The sequence below is a fragment of the Apodemus sylvaticus genome, chromosome 17 (assembly GCF_947179515.1).
Source record: "Apodemus sylvaticus chromosome 17, mApoSyl1.1, whole genome shotgun sequence".
Classification (NCBI taxonomy): Eukaryota; Metazoa; Chordata; class Mammalia; order Rodentia; family Muridae; genus Apodemus; species Apodemus sylvaticus.
The window spans coordinates 12609890-12636700 of NC_067488.1; the positions used below are offsets into that span (position 1 = coordinate 12609890).

The 26811-nt window shown below is 41.9% G+C and overlaps 1 protein-coding gene across 2 annotated transcripts in view; it reads right to left on the reverse strand.

Moving 5' to 3' along the window:
• The window catches only part of Sybu (syntabulin), a 67632-nt gene that overhangs the window by 7359 nt on the left and 33462 nt on the right, over positions 1–26811 (reverse strand). The window contains exon 4 of one of the 2 annotated variants that reach the window (XM_052161467.1): positions 1212–1314. The exons of the other annotated variant lie outside the window; for it this stretch is intronic. Within the exon in view, the coding sequence (XP_052017427.1) occupies positions 1212–1314 (103 nt within the window). The remainder of the gene's footprint in view (positions 1–1211; positions 1315–26811) is intronic. 2 annotated transcript variants of the gene reach the window in all.

Consider the following 26811-nt stretch of genomic DNA (forward strand, 5'->3'; position numbering starts at 1 on the left):
CCCAATGTGACTACAAGAAAATCTGGAAGGTTAACCCTTGCAAGAGATGAGAGACTGTAGAAAACGGTCCATAACTTTGACCCGGGGAATTTTATTCTGTTAACCATCCTTTGTGGATTCTGTGGTACTGGTACTGTTCCAGACACTTTGTGAGCACTTGGCTTCGTCCTGTCAGAATGGGGAGACCACTGCTTCCCATTTACCCATGGATCACTGAGGCTTGGGGAAGAGAAATACAAGAATGTGCAGCTGAGCTGGAATTCAAAATCAGAGAATTTAAAACTTAACAGTGATGTTTCCCACTTTATAGAAATATATGTGTGTATATATATATATACACACATACATATGTATATAATATATATATATGTATAATATACATATATTAATTTATATTATAAATATATATGTATGTATATAAAATTTACCCTTGCATTATTTTTGTACATTTCTGGAATGAGTATGGCTTTCTCAGTGAGTTCTTGCAGTCGATGCTCAATGACTACTTATTGAAGAATAACGGCACTAGTAATGGTTAGAAAATCCTGAGCTTAGAATTCCCCCCACTAAGTGTGAACATTGGCATGCATTTTCCCATAATCCTCTGTCCCCAATTCAACTAATATTAATGGTGAACACTTTATAATGCCTACCACAGCACTGCCCTAGGCAGAAACCCTCTAAGGTAGGTATCATGATAACTCTATTTTGCAGATGAGAAGGAAGTAGAGGGAAATGAAGCCCTTTGTTTGGGGCCATGTAGCCTCTGGAGGCCTCGCCAGTGTAAGGCCAAGACAGCGGGCCGCTCTCAGCTATTAACATTTCTTCCCGAGTAAATGTCTTCTTCATAGAAAGGAAGTTAGAGGCTTTGCTTGTGGCTAGAAAATGATAGGGTCATAAGGGGTAGGCTGGGTGCAAAGCTTAATTTCCCAGAGCATATAACAGTTGAGTAAGGGACAGAGAATGGCAGGGAGGAGGGCTCAGAGCTAAGGTCTGTCTGACAGATAGCAGGGGCAGGAAGAGCAGGCTCAGGTATAGGAGGACAGGGGGATGAAGTAAGGAAACCACCAGTTGCAAATCACCGTGGAATACTTAACAATAAACCTCACACCTAAGAACAAACTCAGAGTCCAGGTGGTTCCACAGATCCTTAGGGACAGAAAATCGCCTGCCTAAAGCTTCGGAATTACAGAGCAGGAGTCAGTGCCTACTTGCGTGAGAAAGAAGCTCTCTTGTTTCCTGTCGTGGACATGTGGACCTCAGGAGCCGAGATGCTGCCTGTGCTGCTCGAGGAGCTAAAATCTGCTTCACTGCCTGAAAAACAACAGGAGAGAGAGAGGGGGGGGGGGGGAGGCATGAAGGGAAGGAGAGCCAAGAACAGGCAGCCAGCGCCCTGCCTCCCAGGTCCCAGCTCCCTGAGCTGCATGCTCTAACCCTGCCAGTGCCAAGATTCCAGAGCTTCCAAAAGCTTTGTGCTTTCCTCGGGCAGAGAAGAGAAAGCACAAGCACCATTTCATAAACACGCTAGAACAGAAGGACAGGCAGATGGTTACTCAAAGAGCCAATCTCCGCAGACTCTAAACAGTGGCCCAAGCAGGGCAAGGAATTCCAAGTCCACCTGGGTGGCTCTCACCAACAGCTCACACCACCCAAAGTGTAAATAAACGAAAGAGTACTGAGGGGGCTAAAGTAGTTTCCCAGCATTTATCTTGGAGCTGCTGCAGTCAGCTCCTGATAGTTGAACTTGGCACCTCTGACTGAGAGTCAGCAGCAGTCAAGAGAGACACTGGCTCCAGGAGTGGCTTGAAGCAACACCGTCTGATTATAGACATGACTTTCTATGACAGCAGATTAAATGTATGTGTAAATATTTAGGGACAGAATCTTAACCATAACAGAAAATTGAGGTTTCCAAAGACAAAGACAATAATGTGACGTGTGAGACAGAAACTTGGAACTCAAACTTGAGATGGGATTGTTAGTTTACAAAGGCAAATGGCTTTGTGGGAAGAAGGGACAGTTGGGTGTGAGACTGGAATAGCTTTCTAAGGGTTGGAATCATGTAAACCCATTCTAATAAAAAAGGCATAGTTGTCTCATATCAGTAATGGGATTATTTCCATTGGTTTTCTAGGGAAGTGAAGGGGAGGAGGCAGAGGAAACACAGAGCAATAGAAGCAATAAAACAGAATGTTTGAGACATGAAATTGAACATGGCTTTGAAGGTGAACCTACATACATTCTGTTTGACTTTCTTACTCAACTCCTACACCAAAATTTGCATGTTGTATATTGGCCTAGAATCAAGAGCCAGCTTCATTTCTGAACTGGGGGAACTAAGAATGATCTAAATCCTTCCATTTCTCACAATCAGTGAACAATTATTATCACCACAATGACTATTCAGTGCCTCTTAGATCATCAGCTATGGGTATGAGGTACTTTCTGTCATTTAATCTTGGCAATTTTGTATGGTGAGACAGGCATTCATTTCACTGTTGTATTATGGAAGAAATGGAAGTAGAGTAGCCCTAGGGTCATGCGAGCTTGAGCAAGGCTAGGATCAAGTCTTCAAAACACACCCGTGATACTGTACTTAATCCCTTGGAGGGCAGAGAGAGGAACAAGGGGAGCAACAGACATTCCGGTGTCCACTACAAATCTGCAAGAAGTGCCTGGTACAAGGAGCAGCCAGAGTTGGGTCCTAGCTGTGTAGATTCTGATAAGTTTGCTTAGTTCCACCAGTGGGAATAGTAGATCATAGCAGGACAGAGAAAAAATCCCTTTTGGAAAGAGTCATGAATAACCTGCTAGCAGAACAATAACTTTCTTTCCCAGTTCTTGATAGATTAGAGTAACATTTTACTGAGACCCAGACCAGCAATTCCTTATGCATGGTAGAAACGCTCTAATGGTGACATTACTTTTAAAGCTCTGTGAACCCTTAGCATTTGGCACTCTCGAAGATGAGTGATTGGTTGTGTGACCTGGCAACACACTATTCCTGACATTGTGTTTTCCCAGCATTGTTTGCTAGCAGATCATCAGGTTGGTTACCAAGTGACAAAGATGGGCAATTTTCAGAAATATATCATGTGGTTATAGTCTCCAGGACTAAGGTATTATTTTCAAATGTAAAATTATTACTTGGAAACACCCGGTTTTCATTTTGTGAAAGGCATGCAAAAAGTCATGAGATGTTAATAACTGCCTGCACAAAACCAGAAATTCTTGAACAGAAACAGACCACAACTAAAAATCCAGAATTTTTACTAAATTCTGTCTAGGATCTCTTTGATCTCTTGTTGTTAGGTCTTCAAGCTAAAGGGTTACCTTGGTTTAAGATTTTATTGCTACTGGGACTCAATATATTGACTCTAACATATTTTCAGAGCCTAAGGTCTCTGTTCTAGTACATTCTATTTTATCTTCTGTACATCTGCAAAAGATTAGGAGCCACTTTCAGGGTGGCCCATAGCTGCAGCTGTATTTAAAACCATTTGAATGATATGGTCCTGAAATTATGCATATGCATATGCTACTGATGATTTTTTTTTAATATTTATAATTTAGGGCCTCATAAAATAGCTCAGTGGATAAAGGCACAAGCTTGAAGAAGCTGCACAAGACCAGTAACCTGAGCTTGAATCCTAGATCTCAAGTGGAAGTGGAGGGAATCAACTCTACAACATTGTCTGCTGATGGCCATATATTACACACACACACACACACACACACACACCACACCACACAACACGTTTTGTAAAAGTTACAATTTAGTGAACATGGTATAAGATCAATGAACTTTTTCTTGAGGTTTTAGTTTAATTTTAGAGTGGGTCTTACTGCATGATCTAGAGTAGACTTGAATTCCTGAATTCAGTTGATTCTCCTATCTCAGTGCATCCTGGGACTACAGACATGTAACTATGCCCAGCTGAGAAAGCTAATTTTATAAACAAAATAATAAAGAAAAGACTAGAGACCTTAACTTGCCGTTCACTTATTAGCTGACAGCAAAAATCTGAGGAAGAAGAAGCACTCAACTGTCTTCCTTAGCATGTGCTGGTGGGCATTGCTGCAGACACAGTAGTTCATGGTAACTGCTTTGTGTTGCTGCATAATAGCTCATCTGAACCATAGAACCTAAATGCCACCTCACATGATACCTCTGCATTCTTTATGGGGATCTTGGAATTACTTCACCCTCCATGCCTCAGTTTCCTAACAACAATATCACAGGCTTATGGTTTGCCCTTAATATATACGTAACATGAAGTTTAGAAATATGCTTGGCAAACATAGCATAAGCTCTAAATAAGTATTAAACACTATTTTTATTCTGTAAGTATTAAAATTCATTCTGAAATACAACATTTTGCTATATACTATTCAGCATTCACACTTAACACACTATCATGTAGGCTGCTGTTTTCTCTTTATATAGTAAAAATTTTTTGAAATATAGCATATCTTAATAAAATGAATAAATAATATTCTACTTACACTTGTTTTCTATTATTAGAAGCAAATGTTACATACCAGGACCTATTCCACACACCTTTATGCAATACTTTATTTCTCATAATAACACAGACCCTATAAAGTAGAGACAGGTGCCCTGAAGTCTCTTTCATAGAGGGGAAGAGCATAGGTTGACACAGTAAGTCAAGGCTGAAGCCAAGGCACAAGATTATCTGATCCTAGGGACCCTGCTCAGAAACATAGCTAATATTCAATGAATACACTTTATCATAGGAATGATCTTGTTTCACTGGCTGATCTCATTAGATTCCTAGAAGAATTTTGAGACAATGAAAATATATTTAACTGGAAGACTTAACAACTACTCCATTTCCACAGGGATTTGGAAATGTCACTGGCCTGTAGCAATTTTGTGCCCAAAAGAAAATTTGCCTGGTTATCAGTTGTGTGTGTGTGTGTATACACGTACTTGGAACGTCACTGGAGATACTCTGAAAAAGCACTAGAAATGATTTGTTTTTTGAAAGTTGGGACTGGAAGGCTGACTGGAATTAAGAAACTCATGACATCCCCCATCTGCAGAGCTTTTGTCCCTGTCTAAACTCCTCATTGGCCACCTGCATTGGTGACAGTGGGACAAAGGATGGCTGTGGTGACTTTCATGACCATAAATTCCTGGAGACTAAGAGCCATCAGTGGAAACCAATTTCCAGGCAACAAAAATCTACAACCTAAAGTTCTGATGGGTATTTTGTTTGCCTCTTCATTTGGTACCATTGCTGTGTTCTGTAGAGAAGTTTTGTTCTTCCTTGTAATGCTGGAGTTAAAAGCACTTGGGGCAGAGGTGTTAAGGCCATGGACTTAAAGAAAAAAAAGAAACAAACCAGCTCAAGCTGAAAACTAAAGTTACTTTTAAATCAATGCTTGTGTTTGAATCTTGATGCTACTTTTAGGCCTGCTTTTGGGACACTATAGGGTCCTTATGGATTTGAGCACATGGTAATCCTACCATCTAGTAAGCATTGATAAGTCCTTCTAAATTACCCATGGAAGTATCTGCAAGTCTTCTGCTATCCTTTGTCAGTACAATTATCTATTTAACTCAGGTTAGCCTTCTATACCCTCAGGTGAAATCAAGGCCGATTTCTGCTCCCATTCTCATATCCTCCACTCCCACAAATACAGTTATTCTCTTTAACTGCCTCTGGGTAGGATAGAGGAGTTGTTTTCACTGAAGTCAAACACAGCATCATGGAGCAGCTGGAGCAGTGCATGCACAGTTACTCCAGACACTACAGAAGGCTGTAAAGCCCATTTGGCAAGGCTGACTCTTAGCTGGGAAGGCTTTGGGGGCTCAGCTACAGACAGCATCTGAGAAGTAAATGTTCAACAGCCAAACAGAACCTTCCAACTCTTTAGCCATCTAAGGCTGTGGCAAGTGCTGTTCAGAAAAGGAACTTGTGATAAATCCATTGAAGGCAAAGGCTTACTTATATTTTGAAACAGAAATGTTCTTCAAAGGCTATAAGTATAATTTTCATTATTATTATAAGTTCAGAAATGATTTACTTCTATTGTGATTGACACTCAAGTGCAGAAGCACCCATACACTTAAATATATAAAAAATAGCACATAGAAGCAAAAAAAAAAGTCCAAATTTAAAGTATTAAGCTGCAATGTGAATTAAAATAAAACTTCTACTGGGCAAATATAAAAGTCAAAGAAAGATAAATACCAAGCTGAGAAAAAATAGAAATCATAGGATGAGAGGCTAATTTCCTTATATCACTGAAAACTTATATAATTCAAGAAACAAACCAATTAAAGAAATGAGTAAATGACATAAGAAAATATGACAGAAAAATAAGAACATGCAATGTACATGGCAAACTTCATACTTTCACTCAAAACATTAAGAATATGGGTTAAAAAACATTTTGCATTTATCAAACTGGGAAAATGTCTGATAGTATGTCTCCTATTTCAGTGTATGAAAACAAACAGAGCCAGTAAGATGTGTTGATACTATATATATATATATATGTATATATATATATATATATACATATATATATATATATATACATATATATATATATATATACACAAAAGAAAATTGGACACCTTCAGTTTTATGTCTCTTAAGGGCATCGGAAGGGTACTCTTAGTGTCTGTTAAGAGGAAGTGACTAAATCAGGAACGAGAACAGTCACCAGGAACACTGCAACCAGGGGAAGAGTAACATAGGTGAGTTGAAATGAGAAGAGCTTAAAGATTGTTATTAGATTAAACAAGATGCAGGATTCTAGGTGTGGGGTTTCTGCTTTTGTGAAAAAAATCTTAAAACCACATGCAATTTACTATATTCTAGAACATTTACTCAAGGGATAACAATGATATGTCAATCATGGCCTCCTTTGGGTATCATGAAGTAACTTGGGAAGGGGCAAATACAAACACACTTTGACTTTACTGTTATTCCTGGTCAGACACATATTGTTCTTAACACAAAAATGTAAGTGTGGTGAGATATATAAAGGCTTGTTTTACAAATAATTGAAACACTGAATGTAGCACAGAGATTCCTTTGGAGTCAAGAGAACTTTGAATTCAGGCTCTGAATCTTCATTTAGACATTGGGAAGAACATGAAAAAAAAAAGTCCACTTCTCTTGAAGTTCTATTTCATGGGCCACACAGTCAGTTATGACAGCCATTAAAAATGCACATTCCCATGTCACTTTCTCTTACACCTTCAGAACTAAACTATCTATGGGTGTGTTACCCAGGAAAACCCATAATTGTTAAGCTCTGTGGTACGGGCCATGCATGCTAAATTATAGTAATCATTAACTTATCGACAATATGGCTATCAATGATTGTACCAAGCACATTCTATGTACAAACTCATGTTTTCTTTATAACAACCATACAAGGTTGGGATTGTTATCCTCTTTCCTATAGCAGACTGTGACATGTGGCTGGACAAATGGTCAACAAACATTCGCTAAGTAAATAATATATTAACCTTTGAGAGAGAGAGAGAGAGAAAGAGAGAGAGAGAGAGAGAGAGAGAGAGAACGAACACACATACCTAAAGCTTAAGAGATTTTAAAATTTTAACCAAAACTAAGAATCTAGTTAGAGGCAGTGCCTTTGGTTAGAAAGTTTTCACTTTCTCTCCATTGCTGAGTTTTCTTTGTGCCTTGTTTAAAGTCCTCTCATTCACTCTTGTTCAACAGGTGCATTGCCTGAATGTCTGCCAAGAACATGTAGCAGAGCCAGTAAAGATAAGGGGATGAACTGGGTGGAGCTGCCCATGACCCATGCTCTTTTAAAGACTACTTTTGGATACCTCCTCCCTTACATTCTTAGACGTTGAAAGCCACCTGGCCAGGCTTCTGAACACTATAGTAACGATCCCTGGATTGTTTCCTGCTAGCACTTTCCCTGGATTTTTCTGAAAGCAAGACTTAGACCCAATGGCAATTCTATAGCTTCTTGGAGTAGCAGCCTGTGGGCAATCAGTTTTAGAGTTTTCTGTCTTTAGAGACTGTATGAACACATATGCACACCATACAGGTTTGCTTCATTTTAGAAGCTCTTAATTGAGTGTTTCTAGGGAAAACTACCTTTGCTATCAGGTGATTATAAAAAATGTAGGAGTTTAGTACAGTATTTATTGTGGATCTTTCTCAGGAGCAGGCATGATATCGTCTGCAGTGTCTTTTGATCATTGTACTGGAATTATGGCTTTACTGAAATAATAATGAAAATGTATTGAATGTTTGCTGTATACTCGCTGTTGTTATGCTGTTGTTGTTATTTCTTATTAAATTTTACATGAATTTCCAGAGCTATTTAGTAATAGTATTCATATATTCAACCTCATTTTATAGGTAAATAAATTAAGGTAGAAAAGTGTTTCCTCCCCCAGTTTTTGAGCTGGGTTTTTGAACCTCCTCAGAGCTAGTCACTATTTCTCAGCCCTTGAAGTTCCTGGCCCTTTGTTCTCCATAGAACAATACAGCCTCCAGTTTATTTACCTGCTAGCCACTAACTATACCTGAGCTAGCCTGGGAAGGAGCATTGAAGTCCTTTGATCTGCTAGACCTACAGTTTCCTGAATTAAGCAGGCTACTACTGAGCAGTGTGAAACATTGGAGCCAACACCCATGGAATTTTGGGGAAGGGACTCACCCCAACCCAAAAAGCCATATATATTGTGAGACCAGGATTAAACATTGGGCATCTCGAATAGCAACTGTTGTCCTGATGCTTCTTCTTTTTCCCCTCCCCCATCTCTTCCAGAGACCAAGTTTGCTGCAACTGCAGGCAGCAACAGAAAAGGGGTGGATGATGAAGATTCCACAGAGAACACAAACAAGTTCTTCAAAGGTGTGCCACTTCCAGGCAAATTCATAAAAAAAAAAAAAACAAAAAAACAAAAAAACAAACAAAAAAAAAAACAAAAAAAAACAAAAAACTTAGGATGCAAAGATAGTATGACACTTTGCAGTTGACCCATGGTTTAAGGCTCTCATGATCCATTTTAAAAGAAGAGCCACAGATTTGGACTGGTCTGTAAACCAATCTTTCCTTTGATGTAGCCCATCTTTGGCAGAGATACTGAACAGAAAAATCAAGACTCTCAAATAGGGTCCTATTGCCTCTCGTGTAGGTTCAGCATTGGGAACAGGCTTGACGGCAGGTGGGCCTTACAATCCTTAGTATTTCTCTAACTTGCATGTTACTCATTTTTTATCTGTCAGTTTGATGGGCTGAACAGCCTTTACCACTTTAATGAAGCTAACTGGAAAGGATGCTGCTTCTATTTAAGAAGTGTTCATCTAGTATTCACCAAAATGAGATGCCTGCTCTGCACGTCTGGCATGAAAATCTAAATCGGGGAAGAGGAGCACGAAGGTGGCAGTAATGAGTAGAAGCAGAGAGCCCAGTGTGGGGCAGGGATGGAGGAAGGCGAGGATGGGGTCAGGGAGCAGAATGTGGACAAGATGCTGACAATAGTAAAATTCAGGGCAGGGCTGTGACTTTAAGTCCAGAATAGACGACCGAAAAGAAGCTGCACAAATTTCTTCCTCTTTTAGACCTCTTCATCCACTCTATTCTTATGAAGACAGTAGTATTATCAGCTTGTATTGCCAAATCTCAATGAACGAAAAACTCCCACTTGCTGGAAAGAAGACAGCATAACATTTACAACTCACTGCCAAAGCATCCACCAGGATTCTGAAATAGCCTCTCATTTCCATACTTAAGTTCGTTTACAAACCAACTCTGAAGTCTAACAGCCTTAACCGTCTCGTCTCCCTCATCTTTCTCTACTGGCCATTAATGCCCAGGGTACACCTTTGTCTACTGTGCGCAGTCAGCCTTCTATTCACACTTCGCAGCAGCAATGAGAACCTTCCAGTCAATAGCCCATCAAACAGTGGAGTTTCATTCTGGCTTATACCCTTGGCATCCCCAGAGCATTGAAAGGATAGAAAATACAGCCTAACTCTCTAATGACCCCAAGAAGTCAGACGTTTAAAATGCTATCTCACTCCAAAGAAGCTCTAACTCCAGCCTTCTAAGGAGTCCCAAACACTTCATATCCCAGAGCCTGCTCTTTGTTAGAAACTAGGTAAAAGGTCGCATTCCAGAGCCTGCCCTTTGTCTAGAGCTAGGCAAAAAGGCCTTGAATAAGGTGATCCTGATCCCATAAGGTAACTGGAAATGAGCTAATTATCTGCTTATCTTGCTTCTGTAAACTGCTTATGCCATTACCCCCACCCAGGAGTTCACAGAGATATAGACCTCCAAGAAAATAGGAAACTAATTGGTCCACAGAGCATGGGCTCTGATAATTTAAACTGATTGGCCTAAAAATTATGGAGTGGTACAAATCAATTGGCTCACACTACACGGGCTCTCAATGTTAAGGATTGATTGGTTTGTGATTCGCGGGCTTTTGTTGTAAACTTATAAAAGCTGTCCCAATTCTGTACTCAGGGTCCCACAGTCCTCTAACCCTACACGGTGTACTACTGTGGACCCCAGAGCCTCTGGAATAAAAATCTTCCTGCTATTGAATCGAGACTGTTTCTTGCAAGTGAAATGGGTGTCGCCTCCCGAGGCGTGGGACGCTGGGACACCCTCGGTTTTGGGGAGTCTTACAGCATCAGTTTTTAACTTCGTATTATTGCGTACCAGTGCTATAACACTGGACCCAGCCAGGCTCTGGTTCCCACCTCGTCAATGTTCTTTCATCCTGGCTCATGAATTACTTCTTGTTTTTATCGATTATATGTTCAATCCTCATGGAGCTGTTTTTTTTTTTGTTTTGTTTTGTTTTTTTGTTTTTTTTTTTTTTTTTTTTTTTTGCTTTTTATGAATAGCCCCATGCACTAGCTATGTGGCTTTGAGAAAGGTTTATAACCTCTCTATACTGTGCATTCATTCTCGAAGGGAAGATTATCATAGGATGTATCATGCTGAGATCTAGAGGCTAAGCTGTGTGAGTAAACAAAATAGTGTCAATGGCTCAGGATTGTATCTGAATTCTCTTCTGATAATCACCCTCTCTGAATCACATCTGGATCCAGAAGCAGAAGCAGGGAAGGATGTGGAGCAGGGCCTCAGGAGGGGTGAAGCTGTCATGGCGTACCAGTGGGGAAGGAGAATTCAGAAGAAACACAGGAAGAAAGAAACAACAGACAATCTGGAAATGGACAGTAATGACCCTTCCTTTTCCCTTTAGAGTCTGAGCAATAACTTGTCACTATTGTGAGAAACTAAACAATGAAGACCCACTTAGCAAAGCCTTCTGGAGCATCAGTGGTCCATGAGCACCTGCTGGAAACCAAAAGTTCAAAAGGCCAGAGACATCACTAGTTCACATTGTTATATGCAACAGTTCTTTCTCTGACTAACAAACACTGGGTGGATACCTGGTTCCCCAGCACCACATAAATAAGGGGACACCTATAATCCTGCAAGTTAGGAGGTACAAAGAGGAGGTTCAGAAGTCCAAGATCATCCTTGGTTACATACCGAGTTTAAGGTCAACCTGAACTACATGAGACTCTGTCTCAAAGAACAAAACAAAACAAAACAAAACAAAACAATAAAAACTAGATAATATATCCATTTCATTTTCTCATCAATAACATCAGCATGGCTGTGGTCACGTGCCCTTTATGATACTTCCTACTTGGCCTTGTCCCGAAACATCAAGAGGTTCTTCATGCCTTGGTGGCCTTTTCCGTGTTTCCACAACTCTGCCTCTTGTTTTGATAAGAAGACAAATCAGCGTATGTGAAAAAGTAACTAAGTTACTGGATTTTGTACACAATCTCTCTGAAGGCAACAACCCTGGTCACAGAGAGGTGAACAGGGGAACCAGGTGGGTGCCACTGACCTTGACAACTCAGAGATTGATGCTCCTTTTTAGATCACGCACTATCTTTGAGCTAGAAGTGAAGGAAATGTCTGAATTTTAAACGAAGCTTTGTTTCTTTGGTTTTATTTTTTTGAGAAGAGAAAGCCACCATTTAAAGGTCTCGACTGATTAGAAAACATTTGACCTGGTTTGGAGCAGTTAAAAGCAAAGTGAAGATATTGTCGTGTAAGCATCCCTGAGCTAAAGCTGATGCTGTGCCAACATGCCTTTGGGGAGTTACGTAAGTGCTTGCCGAGCAGGTCAGGCGGCGATGGAACCTATTTTAGACTACCCTAAAGTCACCCGTGATCATCCTTCTAATTACTGTGTGGTTCTTGGGGGATGCATTGAGGTCACCTGAAAACATGTTTCTGACTCACTGAGAATGGTCTTTATGAACCTAAGTTACTTAGAGGTGGGGCAGGGCTCCATGCTCATGAGCCCTCCAGGTACAGAAACTCCAGAGCCACTGCGCTCCGTGCCTGACATGACTCACAAGATGGTTTTTCTCCGAGGCTGCCTCTGACAGAATGGGACAGAAGGCTTGACTGTTATTTCAAATATAGTAATCCACTATAGTATATTTTAGGAGTTGGTTTTGTTTTTTTTTTTTTACATATTTTACATCCAAAATGTGAAATTTTAATTAATTTTACTTGGCAGAGTAACGACTCATACTGCCTGAGCTTCATGCAACTGTCAAACCACTCTGCTTGAGTGATTCTAGCCAGTGGCTTTCTACTCATCCATTTAAGGAACGTGAGACCTCAGGCCATTGCTTAACCACTATGCCTCAGTTTCCTCCTTCCATTGAAGTAACTATAGAATTCCTTTTGCTTGGGAATACTGTGGGCATGAAACATCACTATGTTTTCCTTAATTGCACAATAAGGATTCTTTATCATCATCATCATCAGGCTGTGGAGCCATGTGGACCCATGCTTCGTATGTCTGCTGCTGAAGAGCTTCCCTAGATACAATTCACAGACCACAGGAAACTCAACAAGGAAGGCAGGCCAAAGTGTGGATGCTTTGGTCCTTCTTAGAAGGGGGAACAAAACACTTACTGGAGAAAATACAGAGACAAAGTGTGGAGTGGAGACTGAAGGAAAGGCCATCCAGAGACTGCCCCACATAGGGTTGCATCCTATATAGAGTCACCAAACCTAGACACTATTGTGGATGCCAAGAAGTGCTTGCTGATATGAGTCTGATATAGCTGTCTTCCAAGAGGCCCTGCCAAAGCCTGACAAATACAGAGGTGGATGCTTGTAGCATCCACTGGACTGAGCACAGACCCCCAATGGAGGAGTTAGAGAAAAGCCTTGAAGGAGCTGAAGGGCTTTGCAGTCCCATAGGAGGAACAACAATATCAACCACCCAGACCCTCCCAGAGCTCCCAGGAACTAAGCCACCAACCAAAGAGTAGACATGGAGAGACCCATGTCTCTAGCCGCATATGTAGCAGAGGATGGCCTTGTCAGACATCAATGGGAGGAGAGGCCATATGTCCTGTGAAGGCTCGATGGATGCCCCAGTGTAGGGGAATCCCAGGGCTGGAAGGCAGGAAGGGGTGGGTGGGGGAACAACCTCATAAAAGTAGAGGAAGGGGGTATGGGATAGGGGGTTTCTGGAGGTGGGGACCAGGAAAGGGGAATAAAATCTGAAATGTAAATAAAGAAAATATCCTCCAGCATTGTAGAGGAGTACCAGAACAGAGAAGTAGGAGGGGGTAGATCAGAGAATGGGTGGAGGGAAGAGGGCTTATGGGACTATTAGGGAGGGGGAACTGGGAAAGGGAAAATTATTTGGAATGTAAACAAAGAATATAGAAAAGAAAAAAGAAAAAAAAGAAAGAAAAGAAAAAAAAACAGCACTATGTCAGACTAATACCTATATATAGGCCCTACACTTTTTCTATGCTTATTTGAAAATCAGTATTAAAAAAAAAGAAAATATCCAATAAAAAATGAGCTTCCTTAGGAATTCTTGTATAACAGGAATGAGCCTATATTCTCAGTCAGCATAACATATTATAAATATGTTTTTAAATGAATTATCAGTACCATTGGATGTGGTCCCAGATACTTTGTCCTCCATACTGCTTCAGAGCATAAATCTCCTTAGATAATTCCCTCCTTAAGCTCTTCCAGGTCACTTGTGTCATGGGAGACACAAGTGAGACAAAGTTCACTGTCCTTAGCATGACCTACAATGCCCATGATGCTTCATTCTCACACAGGCTGTTCCTTCTGCTGGGATTATTTTCTTTCCCTCCAGGCTTGTCTAACTACTACCTCTTCTTCAGGTCCCAGTTGACCTTTGACCTTTAGCTGCTTCAAGAAGAGAGTGGGTACCCCTCCTTCATGGTCCTAGCCTCATAAGCTTTCATTACACGGCATGGTTATTGTGGACACGCTTTAACATACTTGGTCGTGAACTTACCATCACTTCCAAGAAAACAAGGTTGAAGGAAGTGCAGTTACCCCGACAATTTTCACAGCACTAAACATTCTTTCATTGTTAGAATTCAGTGATGTCTCCTGGAAGGGCGTTGTGACCAAGCTAAACATCTTCTTTTTCCTATCTTCCCTTGGGTTGAGCTGATAGATTGATGTTATTTATAACAAATCAATACTCCCTTCATTTTACCTCTATCTGTCTTACCCAACTCTCTTAAAACTCAGTTAAGGGCACTAGCCCGTACCTGGGAAGGCCTGTGTCTTATTCCTCACCACATCCCCAGAGGCAAGCATGGTGCCTGGAATGCAGGAGACTCAAGGAATGTTCCACTCAGCATGACTACCAGTTTTTGTGTAATTACAGAGTGGTGGCAGGTTGGAAATGGGGAGGGGTGGAGTTTGCAGTTTGTAGATGAAGGGACAAATTGTGAAAAAAAATTAATTCCTATTGACATTAGTGTTGATCACCATAAATTATAGAAAAAGTCTCACATGACTGCGAAAAGAAGCTAGCAATGGTTGGTTCTCCCTTCCCTGAGAATCATAAATGAAAAACACTTCTCTTTTTTGATAGGGTTGAAATTGTAATATAAAGCACATGTCTGAAATTCAGTAGATATTTGATACAAACATTTAAGACTCTCTGACAAACAAAGCTACCATGTGCACTAGGTGATAGCACGCTTCGGTACCCAGAGAACCCTGACTAATGAACTGCCCATCAATCTCCAGGGAAACCTCTGGCAGTATGTCACCCTGCTCTAGCCTTGTCCTTACCCCGTTTAGTGTGCTTAATTGATAACATGAACAGAAACATGGATGGCACTGTACTGACAGCAGACTACAGTGCCACAGGCCTGGAAGGGATAAGCAACAATAAGTGTCAGTGTTGGATAACAATGCTGCTGTAAGCTGGATGTCCTCAGAGTCTTCTTGCTCAAGAGCCCCAACTCTGGTGTCCCCCCTGCATCCTTCTATTCCTAGAAAGAGAAAGGATGAGGGACCTGAAGTTCTGAGAGATGATGAGTGTCAGCGCCAACTTGGCTGAGGCTGAGTTCCTCCCAGTTTGGGAGCTCACCATCACAAGACACAAAGATCTGACAGCTGGAGTCCAGCTAGGTGATGACATCTAACTCAGCTTATTTCAAGTACGAGCTGTCTTCTACACTCTAGCGCTCTGTGCGGGGCAGCAACAGAAAGAACACAGTTCCAGCACTCAGGATCTCAGGGAACTGGTAGAGCTTCCAGCCAAGCAGCTAGGCTGCATGATGAGGGTAGACAAGGCCCTGGCTGGTTTGTGGGTCAGCTTGACATGGCTAGTGTCATCAAAGAGGAAGGAGCCCAGCTGAGGAAATTCTTCCATGAGATTCAGCAGTAAGGCATTTTCTCAATTAGTAATCAGTGGGGAAGGGACCAGCACACTGTTGGTGGGTAGTGCCATCGCTAGCGTGGTAGTCTATAAAAAAGCAGACTGAGCAAGCCATGGGAAGCTAGCCAGTAAACCACACCCCTTCATGGCCTCTATATCAGCTCCTGCTTCCAGCATCCTGCCCTGGTTGAGTTCCTGTCCTGAATTCCTTCGGTGATGAGCAGTGATGTGGAAATAAAAGCCAAATAAACCATTTGCTCTCCAACTTGCTTTTTGGTCATGGTATTTCATCACAGCCAATAGAAACCCTAAGACACACACACACACACACACACACACACACACACACACGGCACAAAGTACACAGCAGGGGAAGAAATTCTTGGTGAGAGTGAGGGCATCAGGGCAGTAGGGACCAGTGCTACCTGAGATGGGTGTGGACCATGAACCAGAAAGCAATAGGGGAAGGGACCTGAGGTCAAGAAGCAGGAACAGGAGCAGTGCAAACTGATGTGTGGAAGAAAGGAAGTGGGGTGTGTAGGCCGCCCAGTCCTTTATTTGAGTGGAATACAGTAATCAGATGAGGAAAAAATGGAGTCCAAACGCAAGTAGTGTATCGAGGCGTGAAAACTGCCACGCTTTGGACAGAGGGAGGCCATCTGTGAATGAGGTCATGATATGAGCCGAGTTATGCCTTACCCAGACCGTGACAACATGGTTTGGGGTGTGGCTGGGGGTTGGGCAGAAATCGGCACAACAGTTACAGTTAGAATCTGGAGAGCATATAAAGGAGAAGCAGATGAGTGTAGGGCCTCTTCTCTCAGCGCTTGTACATTTACAAAACTAACTTCCTAGTGCAAAAATTGTGTAAAGTTCCAGGTGAACGAAAGGACTTAACAGGAAAAGTTAAAACGTTAAAAATAATGTTGTCTTGGACTGCACACCTGGCTGCACGGCAGCCTAAAGGAGATATGTATAAATGCATTTTGTCAAAGGCCAGGAAAGCCAACAAAATGGAGATTATGTCAGTCAACAAATGGAAATTCTATCTGGCATATAGCCTGAGGAACTACTAAAAGAAAAAAAAACCCCTGAATAACACAATCTGAATGCCTTGAGATAGTCAAAGATCAATGCTGGATTTATCCCTGTACACTCCAATAAAACCAAAACAAGTAACAAGGATGGGAACAAACTCAGATAGAGAAACGCAAGTTCACAGGGTGGTTGCTTTGTGACATCTGTTTAAGGAACGTAAACAAAAAAGTGAAGATGTTGGATAGAGACTAGAGACGTCAGGTAGAAATATTTCCAGGGGAGGGCCTGGCCACCATCCGAGAGCTTCTAGATTATGCCAAAGGATCAAAGGAAAGCAGGTACAGGGCAGGTGGAGTGGGCCCTCTCTCCACCCTGCGTCACCTGGTCACAACATGGTGCTGTGGCAGTGCTAAAGATGACACTGTGTCCGGGTGGGGGGGTGAGGGTACCCAGAATTCAGGCACAATGAATAATAGGGAAATAATGTTGCCAGCTGCAATATGGTCAGCAATTCTATCTACATGGGCTGTTTCCTTTTTTCTTTCTGCCTCCAGGAGAACTGAAGAAGAAACTGCAGTTCTTTGGGCACATGGGCCTGGGATGCTGTGCTTGGTTCCCGCTCTCCTTCTGGAGCTTGGGTGGAGGAAAGGAAGGCGAGGTAGTCTATCTCCAGCGATGGGCTCTAGTTCTGTGCCCCGCCCCCATCACTGTCTATCAACTGCAAACCATCCCTCCTCTCAAGCTCCCACAAATCTCAAGCTTCTGGGCATTCCTGTTTGCCCATTCCTTCCCTCTGAAAGGGCTTTCTGCTTATTCTAATGAGATGTATAGCTTTCAGAGAGAATGAAGGGCACTCAAAATTGGACGTTGTTCTGCCCAAAGATTAGCTCTGTGCGTCTATGGGCTGTTTTAATGAAACGATGCCCAGGATCTCAGGCACAGTGACAGCTGGCACAGAGCACACATGCTCAGGCCAGGCCGTTGCCTGCCCAGCTAGTCTGTAATTCAAGGGGACTCACTGCTCTCTGCTCTCTCTGCTCCTTCCTTCTCCGCCCCACGAGGTTTTATGAAAAATCGAAAGAGAACAGGAAAGCAAAACAGAGGCTTACAAACAATGAAGGTTGCTGTCTTCATGGCCACTGGGGACTGCTGGCCTGCTAGCAAAAAGAAGGTAAGCAGGATCTGGAAATGCCAGTAGGAAAACACCCTGGAGCAACCAGATCTGATGTGACATTCGTGTGCCTTACATTTACAAGAACCTGGAAGAGGTAAAACAAGGGTCCAAAGGACCAAGCCAACTGGAGTCAGTCAATACTCCATCTAGAGGCACAACACCACCTCCTAGGCTCAATTGTGCCTATTCACAAGCATTCCTTGAACACCTACCAAGTACAAGGTATTGGGCAAAGGAGGAGAATGAAAAGATAGAGAAAGCCTTGCTTTAGGGTTTTAAAAAATGTAGCTTTGAATTCCATCATATTTTTCAAGAATATGTGTTCAAGGTGAAAAAATTACCTTTAAGTGTAAGGAAATGAAAACACACACACACCCCCGCACACACCCCCCCACACACACACAGACACACACATACACACATCTTGGTATAATGGTCAGTCTTGCTGTGAAGCAGAGTGGAATATGGGAAGAGAAGGCAGGTTTTCATGACAGCAGTTCTTCAAATGGAATCAGGTCATGGTCATGCTCACACCCGTCACAAATACTCTTCTCTGGGCACACATCATGTGCAATGCTTAAGAAGAAAGAAGGAACGTTCCAAAGTCTAACAAAACAAAATATAATGAAGTGACTAAGAGAAAGAACAATATACATGGAAATGATTGACAGAGTAGCACAGAGAAAGAGGGTGGCTAGGCGGAGGGCAGGGTGAGTGAGAAGAGGAAAAGTTAGTTCCTGTTCTAGAGAATTTTATATCTCAATAAAGAATGATTTAGAAATACAGATTAAATATAACCCAGAGACCATTCTAAAAGCATAATGTTTTAGTGGGCAACATTAGTGTGGAGCGGGGCTCAGTTCTGTTGGATGGCGGCAGAGACTGATGGTAGAAATGCTACGCTGCAGAGCCCTAGCCAGCTCTCAAGGTGCAAGCAAACCCCTTCAAGGGCTGCAGCTGTGGACTCTGCAGATCCCACACCGTCTCTCTTTATGAACTCTCTTCCAAGCTTGTGGCTGGGATCCCTTGTTGCTACTGCTTCTCAGGAAGAAAAGCATTGGATGCCAGGCTATAAACCAGTGTCAGGTTCTGGCACAGCACCCGTTGCTCAAGAACAGTCGGGCCTCCTCCTAGTCTTCGGCAGAAATCAGATCTTCCTGGAAGAGACCTGCAGAGCTGCTTATCTCAGTAGCTGAAGTGAGCGCAAGAAACCAGACTCAGGGCTATCTGGTTCCCATGAACAATGTCACCACTGCGTCAGCCAAGGGAACACCCCTCCACCTGAACAGCCACAAGCTCCACTGCTGGAAAAGGACTCAGCGTACAGAACTGTTAACCAAGACTGCCTAATGCTCCCGAGGGGGGGTAGGGTCAGCTAATGCTCTGACAGCAACCCAAGCGCTTAACATACAAGCTGCCCAAGCACGTGCATGGCCAGCATCAATGGGAAAAAAAGGGCATTTGTTTTAAGACCAGTAAAATAAATCTGAAAGCTGTCTTGTGAGTAGGGATGGCGTTAAAGATGTAATTGTCTTGGGACGTTAGAAAAGAGGCTTATTCTCTCTAGAGCATCTGAGGAGCATACGTGTAAAAGCATACTAAGCAAATGGTAGGTGGGGTGTGTGGCTCTTCATTGCTTCTGAGTTCTTCACCTCTAGAGCCCCCACCCCGACCCATTTTTTTATTCAAGTGGGCTGGCAATATAGTCCTTTGTACACACGGCACATTCTTCCCAGGGCAAGCAGATGGAAGAAATAGAATATGCCAGAGAGAAAAAGCAGAAATGAAAGGACAAAATGAAAATAAAGTTGCAGAGTATAATCTAGGTCAACTCTTCCCGTGCTTTAAAAAAAGCACCAGCAGGCTCTGTACATATGGCACCACCAATTTCTATTTTCCATTCCATTTATTTATTTTTATATCTTTTGATTTAATGTCATACAGAATTAGTGCAGAAGGAAAACGCCCAGCATGGGGCCTGCTTCTATACATACTAATCAGTCATTTCCCATCCCTTCCTCCCCCACCATTCCCTGGTCTTTCAACTTAATGCAATTACTCTTTCTTTAAAATACTTTATCCACTCCACTAACCATGAATGGAAATATTTTCAGGAAGTGAGATTAGAAATCCCAAGCCTAGATTTTAATTGTTACATATTCAATTCGTTGCATAAATATGAACTAGAATTGGGCTGTGGCTTAACTTCCTTCACAGTGCTTCCACAGGGTAAAAGCTTCCATAGTCACTGTTACCAGCAGCGCAGTTAATTGGAAAGCATTCCGTTATGCATGTGTAACTATTTAACAAAACGCAGAGCAACCTATTTGAAGTGGACAAAAAGTCAACATGTTTTACTTTGAGATAGTTACATTCTCTTGTACACTGAAACTTACAACTCCCTTCAAAACACCCAGTGCATGTAGATTCTTAGTACAGTTAATAGGCTGAAAAGACTGCTCAAGCTGTTATCTCAAGCCTCCCTTGACTGCTTTGTGGTCTCACAATGATGAGGACTACACTTATAGTAGTCTTACTATAATACCACCTAATATTTATGAAATGCCCTAAGACATTAAATTTTAAAAAGAACCTTAGTTGACAATGTCTGCATATTTTAGGTAAAAGACAAAGACATTTTGAAGTCAAATTAAACACACATACACATATACACACACAGGCACATGCACATATATACATATACACACACACACCACACACCATACACACAGTATACCCATACATATACACCATCTACCACGCACATATTCACAGGCACGCACATACTCAAATGCATACACAGACCCATAGCAAACACATACAGACTCGCATATACACCATGTATACATCATATACACCTTCACACCACACACACACACACACACCTTACTTTAGAGATAAACAAGAAAGAGAAATTCATTAGCTACAGATACATAGATTTGCACATTGCTGTATCAGCTGATGGAAATAGTTATAAAATAAAATCTCCAATTGCTGACCCATGTGACAAGTTGGAAACATAATAGTCATCAGCATGTTCATGCTCTCAGGGGTAGAACTTTCTGCCATTTGGGCCAACTACACTTTATGACTAACTGTTGGAAAATATGATACCAAATAGTATGTCCTCTGCTTGAATGGCCATGAATTAAGGAAAACAAAATAACTTTACAATCTAGCATAATGTTCTGTGCTCTCTCTCATTCCCTCTTTCTCTCTCCCTCCCTCTCCCTCCCCCCATCACTAAACATCAGAATCTTATACTTCATGGCCCCCTTTTTTATGTATTTGTAGTCATCATATGACACACACCTATTGAAGACATTCTGAAAATCTTAATGTTACAGTTTTAAGACTGTTTAACTAGAGTCAGAATAACATGTGTATAGCCATTCTAGTGAGCCTACTAATAATTTTAACACCACAGGCACTAATCATTTGCCTTGCAGATGAAGGGCACTTTAGGACGACTCTTGTGTTTTATGACAATGTGAATTCAACCTTTATACTGTTGGAATGTACAGTACAGAAAAAATAGTCCATTAATTCAGACCACACAAATAAAAATCTCCTACAGTCCAACCCACGGACATGAAGAGTTTCTGAATTTCTACTAGATGCCATGGAAGAAAAGTAAATTAAAGTAGGTCAGGCAGACGTGCCCTGAATATTTTTCATAGCTAAACAGCAGACATGGGCATCTTTCACTAATCACAGAAGCTGACTCTCTCTCTCTTGATAATAAACGCATCACATCTCAGCCTACACAGAGTCCCACTGCAAACTGGGAGGCGCCAATTAGCGTTAATTGTGGCCGTGCTTGCCTATTCCCCTAACTCAGGCACTCATAACGCCCCACTCGCTGTTTACAAATGCATCATGCAATGCTCAGAGTAAAGAGAACATGTTAAAATATAATCATCCAGCGTCATTTTAAACTTAACTTTTGGCATTAATTCACATACACAAACTCACAAAAGATGAGGGAATTGAAGCAACATATGTAGGCATTAAAGAAAAATACAAACTTTAGTTATTGACCCTGGATTCAGAATACCTAAATGGCAGAATTAAAATTTGTTTTTATTATGTATTTGTATCCTATAACATACACACATACATATGTATACTCATGTACACACACACACACACACACACACACACACACTTACACAGAGCATATCACTCTGATCCAATATAACCATTTACTTACTGTGACTAACAGTACTTACTAAGAGGGTAAGCGCCATAGACTTTCATGACAAACACTGCCTCTGAAAGCAGCCTCCCACCACGGGCTAGGGTATGTCTTTTGCAGAAATACAGTGTGTGCAGCTCATCTCTCAGTAGAGTACAATCTCAGAGTCGGGTATCCATGGAGACGGAGCCTCCTACTTGTGTAGGGCAAGGAAGTTACTCTGCTGGGCACCATAGCAACAGGAGGCAAGAGGGAGAGCTGGCCTATCAGGGAAGAGCACTGAGCCTTTACCCTGGTGACTGCAGCATTTCAAATGAAAGCATCGCCCTTGTGAATGGACACAAAGCATTTGCAGAAATACCAAATCATCAAATGGAAGCGAACGCTTGCACACCGGCTAATCCTTTGGCGATACTAGTACAAAGCACGCAACCGTATTCCACATTTTGATTATAATGCCCAAGTGAATGGCCAGAAATGACACCAAACACCTACAGTGCTCTCTAAATCCAACAGCAAGCATGTGATGTTTTGAGGGAAAACCTTGAGCACTGCATGAATTACAGCTATTTAAGTATGCAGGTCATTTCGCCATGCTGCCAGGCAGAGAACAGGGAAGCACGACTGTTCTGAGAAGGAGAAAATGGAATCTGGGGCTCTCTGAGACAACTGTAGGAACACTTTGCAGACAGGAGCTTTCTAGAAATAGACACTCCCTGAGATCAGGACGATTCTTACCAAGACACTACAGACAACGGAAGCCCATTGGGAGGGGAGTGTCTGAATGCCTGAAAGTTGCGTGATTTGTAAACGTCTCAAACTTTTTCTTTTTTTTTTTTCTGTTTTCTGGATTACAATAAACATGATCACCCATTGAGTAAATACTGTTTATTACTGTTTTTAGTAAATACAGGCAAAGGGTTCCTGCTGTAACAGCATTCTCTCCAATGCTGACAGTGACAACTGCAAAGATGGAGGCTGTGTACACCGCCTTGCCAGTGCCGTGTGGGGTTTAGGCTCTTGTGCTTGCCTTGCTCCATACCTCACATCACTCATGATCTCCACAGCACTGGGAAAAAGCCAAGATTTCACCATTTTTATGTATAACTGAGAGAAAGAGAGAACATTTCTTGACATCATATTCTCCCTTCTGTTAGCCCTTCCTGACACACTCAAGGCTGACCCAGATCACCCTACTTCCATGTCTAAATATAAGTAGAGTGCCTCCTTCCTCAATTACCTCTCAGAGAAGCAGCAATCTTTGTATACTGAGCCTTCCCCAAGCCTCTTATTGTAGAGTTCTCATAATTACCTTCTTTGAACAGAAAGTGCCATTTGAAAACCACATGGCAGTCTGAAATGGTCTCTGTCTGTGCTGGCTCTCAGAGCTCATCTGATGGGATTTCTTAAAATAAAATGAGAGTCTCAGATGTTAAATATTTAAAAACCCATTTTTCTTTTGTTTCACTGTTGAGGTTATATTGTAATCACATCATCTCTCTCTTCCTTTCCTCTTTCCAAATCTTCCCATACCCCCTTTTTGTTCTCTTTCAAATCCATGGTATCTTTTTCCATTAATTGCTGCTGCTGCTGGTGGTGGTGGTGATAATGGTGGTGGTGGTAGTGGTGTGTGTGTGGGTGTGTGTGTGTTCACACATATTTCTAAATATAACCTGCTTGGTCTGTATAATATTACTTCTTTGTATGTTTCTAGAGATGACGATTTGCGTGACCAGTTTGTGTGCATTTCCCTGCTTCCCTGGGGAAAATGCTCTCATTTTCTCATATTCATTCATATTCATTCATTCTCATTCTCATTCCTTCTTGAAGCTCCTTTGTGGTCTTTCCCCGTCCACTTTGGCATGCTACTGCTCTCCTTCTTCAGATCATGCTTGGGCAGGAAACTCATTTCCTAATTATTCCTAAGGAATGATATCCTGCACATGTTAAGGATCCCTTGTAAGCAATGAAGGCAGCAAGTGATTGGTTGTAACCCTGCACCTCTTGCTATGTGATCTCAGGAAGTGAATAGCTCTTAGTAGTGAAGGAACACTCAGATACCTACAGGATCAGAGAAAAGCCAGCTGTTCTTCTTCTATGCAGGGACCACTGTGACAACTTGTTGGTTATTTGCTGATTTCCATATCTACAGTCCACTCTTCTATGATAACAGGTGTCCATGTGACTAAGTTGTCCTGGGTTATAATTAGACTGGCATGGAGCCCCTCCTCATCCTATCCTTAAGATGACCAGGCACCTTCCACGCTCCCTTTGCCCTTTCCCTCTACCTGGTACACAGCAGGCACTGTGGCCACTCAAGGAGGAGCGAGCTTTTTACAGCAGTTCAGCTGCTCTTTCAGCCTGAATCATCCAAGTACCTAAGTCTATGCTGCAAGGGCCAAAGAAATGTAAGTTGAATCAGGGTATTTGGGGTTAATGAAAACCTATACCCTCACGATAAATGTAGTCTTATATACATAACCTATGAGAGTGAGTATAGGACATGGATTTGACATTGCTTTAACTTAAAGGAAAATAGGTCAAAGAGAAGATGATTTGATCTGAAAAAGTAAAAAAATAGTTCAAGAGATGAAAATAACTGAGGAAGACTTTTAAATAAAATATAAGTAGTTGGGATGGTAGAGCACAGTTACAAGCACCCGTGAGTCAGAGGCAAGTGGACCTCTGGGAGACGAAGCCTAGCCTAGTCTATATACAAAGCCCCAGGTCAACCAGGGCTGCATCGGAAGACCCTGTCTAAAAAAATTATATATTTACACATAATATGTTATATATATAGTTCTATATCTAAATCAGTAAGACCGTATAAATACTTTTAATTAGAAGAAATAAATTCAAAATCACTTATAACTTATGACTTCATATATCCCAAGCTCCCCAGAGTTGGCAAATCCAATGATTTTAAGAAAATGGTAGAAATTCTTAGACAAATGGATGGAGCGGGAAAGCATCATACTAAGTGAGGTAACCCAGTCTCAAAAGATCAGTCATGGTATGCACTCACTGATAAGTGGATATTAGCCTAGAAACTTGGAATACCCAAGACATAATCCACACATTAAATGATGTCCAAGAAGAACGGAGGAGTGGCCCCTGGTTCTGGAAAGACTCAGTGCAGCAGTATAGAGGAATATTAGAACAGGGAAGTGGGAAGGGGTAGATGGGGGAATAGAGGGAGGGAAGAGGGCTTATGGGACTTTCAGGGAGTGGGGAGCCAGGAAAGGGAAAATCATTTGAAATGTAAATAAAAAATATATCGAATAAATAAAAAAAAAAGCAAAAAGAAAATGGTTATCTTTGTGCTAAGTCATTTGGGCTGTGCCTGTCTGCTTCCTCTCTCTCCATCCTGCACTTAGCCATCTGAATTTTATACCCTGTTCAGTCGCACTCCTAGGGAATTCAAGCTCTACAAGTTACATGAGAAATCAATCTCAAGCACATTCTTTGAACCACAGCTTCTCTCTAGAAACCCTGACTGCCCCCCCCCCGCCCCCCAAACACTCTGACAGCACAGACTTCACCTTCCCTTCTCACCACCCTGGTAGCCACCCAAACAAGTCCCAGGTTGGAAAGGACAGCCTCAGGTGTCCATCTCAGGACATCTCCTGCCTTTCCTGGTGACTAGCCTTCGCCCTTGCTTTAGTCTCACAGCTGAGCTTATCCTATACTCCTATGTTTCAGCTGCATCCTCACGTTAATCTGGGTGACATGAGAGCAGACACTACATCCTTCTCCTCTCTTCTCTATGCACTTCATGAGAATGCTGTCAGTGCCTTCAAAACAGTTCACAGACAGGTGTCAAGTAAACAGAGAAGGTAGTGGATGCATACCCAGGAGGCGAACCTAGGACAAGCAGAAACCTCAATTGCATGATGAACTGAGGGTCCCCTTCCTTTATGCAATGCCTCAAGTATTTTGTCAAACATACTATAGCCATGTTTCAGAAGCTCACCTCTGGTTGGTGCCACAGCACCTATTTACTGATGCCTATTAGTGATGCCCTGATCTAGGACATGTGGTAGAAGAATTCTACTACCCAATTTACCCAAGGAAACAGACTACTTTGTGAAATACGTAGATTTTTTTTTGCAAACCAGTGTACAAGCACAACCCCATGCTATATTACAAATGCAATTGTAAAGAAAACAATAAACTCAGATCACTGGTACCTCTATCCAAGTCTACAATACCTCCCTCTCTTTGGATTTTCCATAATGTGACCTGTGATATCTAATCTCAGCTGTCAACTTGACTACATCTGGAATGAACTGAAACTCAAGCAAACTTGGCACATCTGTGAGAGGTTTTTCTTTGTTGGGTTGAGATGGAACACCTGTCCTAAACCTAGACCATTTCTGGTCAGATCCACCCTCATTCTGGATCACCATAACAACAGAAGGAAGCCTTTGCTTCTTGCCGACTTGGCCTGACTCTCACCAACAAGTTCATCAATCTTGAGCCGCTCCTTTGCTTGTATTAATACCTAGTTCTTAAAGATCCCAACACAGGTGGAAAACTGGCAGCTCTCTAGGAATTCCTTGAGATTCCAACACCAGACTAGGATTACTGAGACATCAAGTCTTGTGGACAGAACAACTACCAGACTTTTTCATCAGGAGA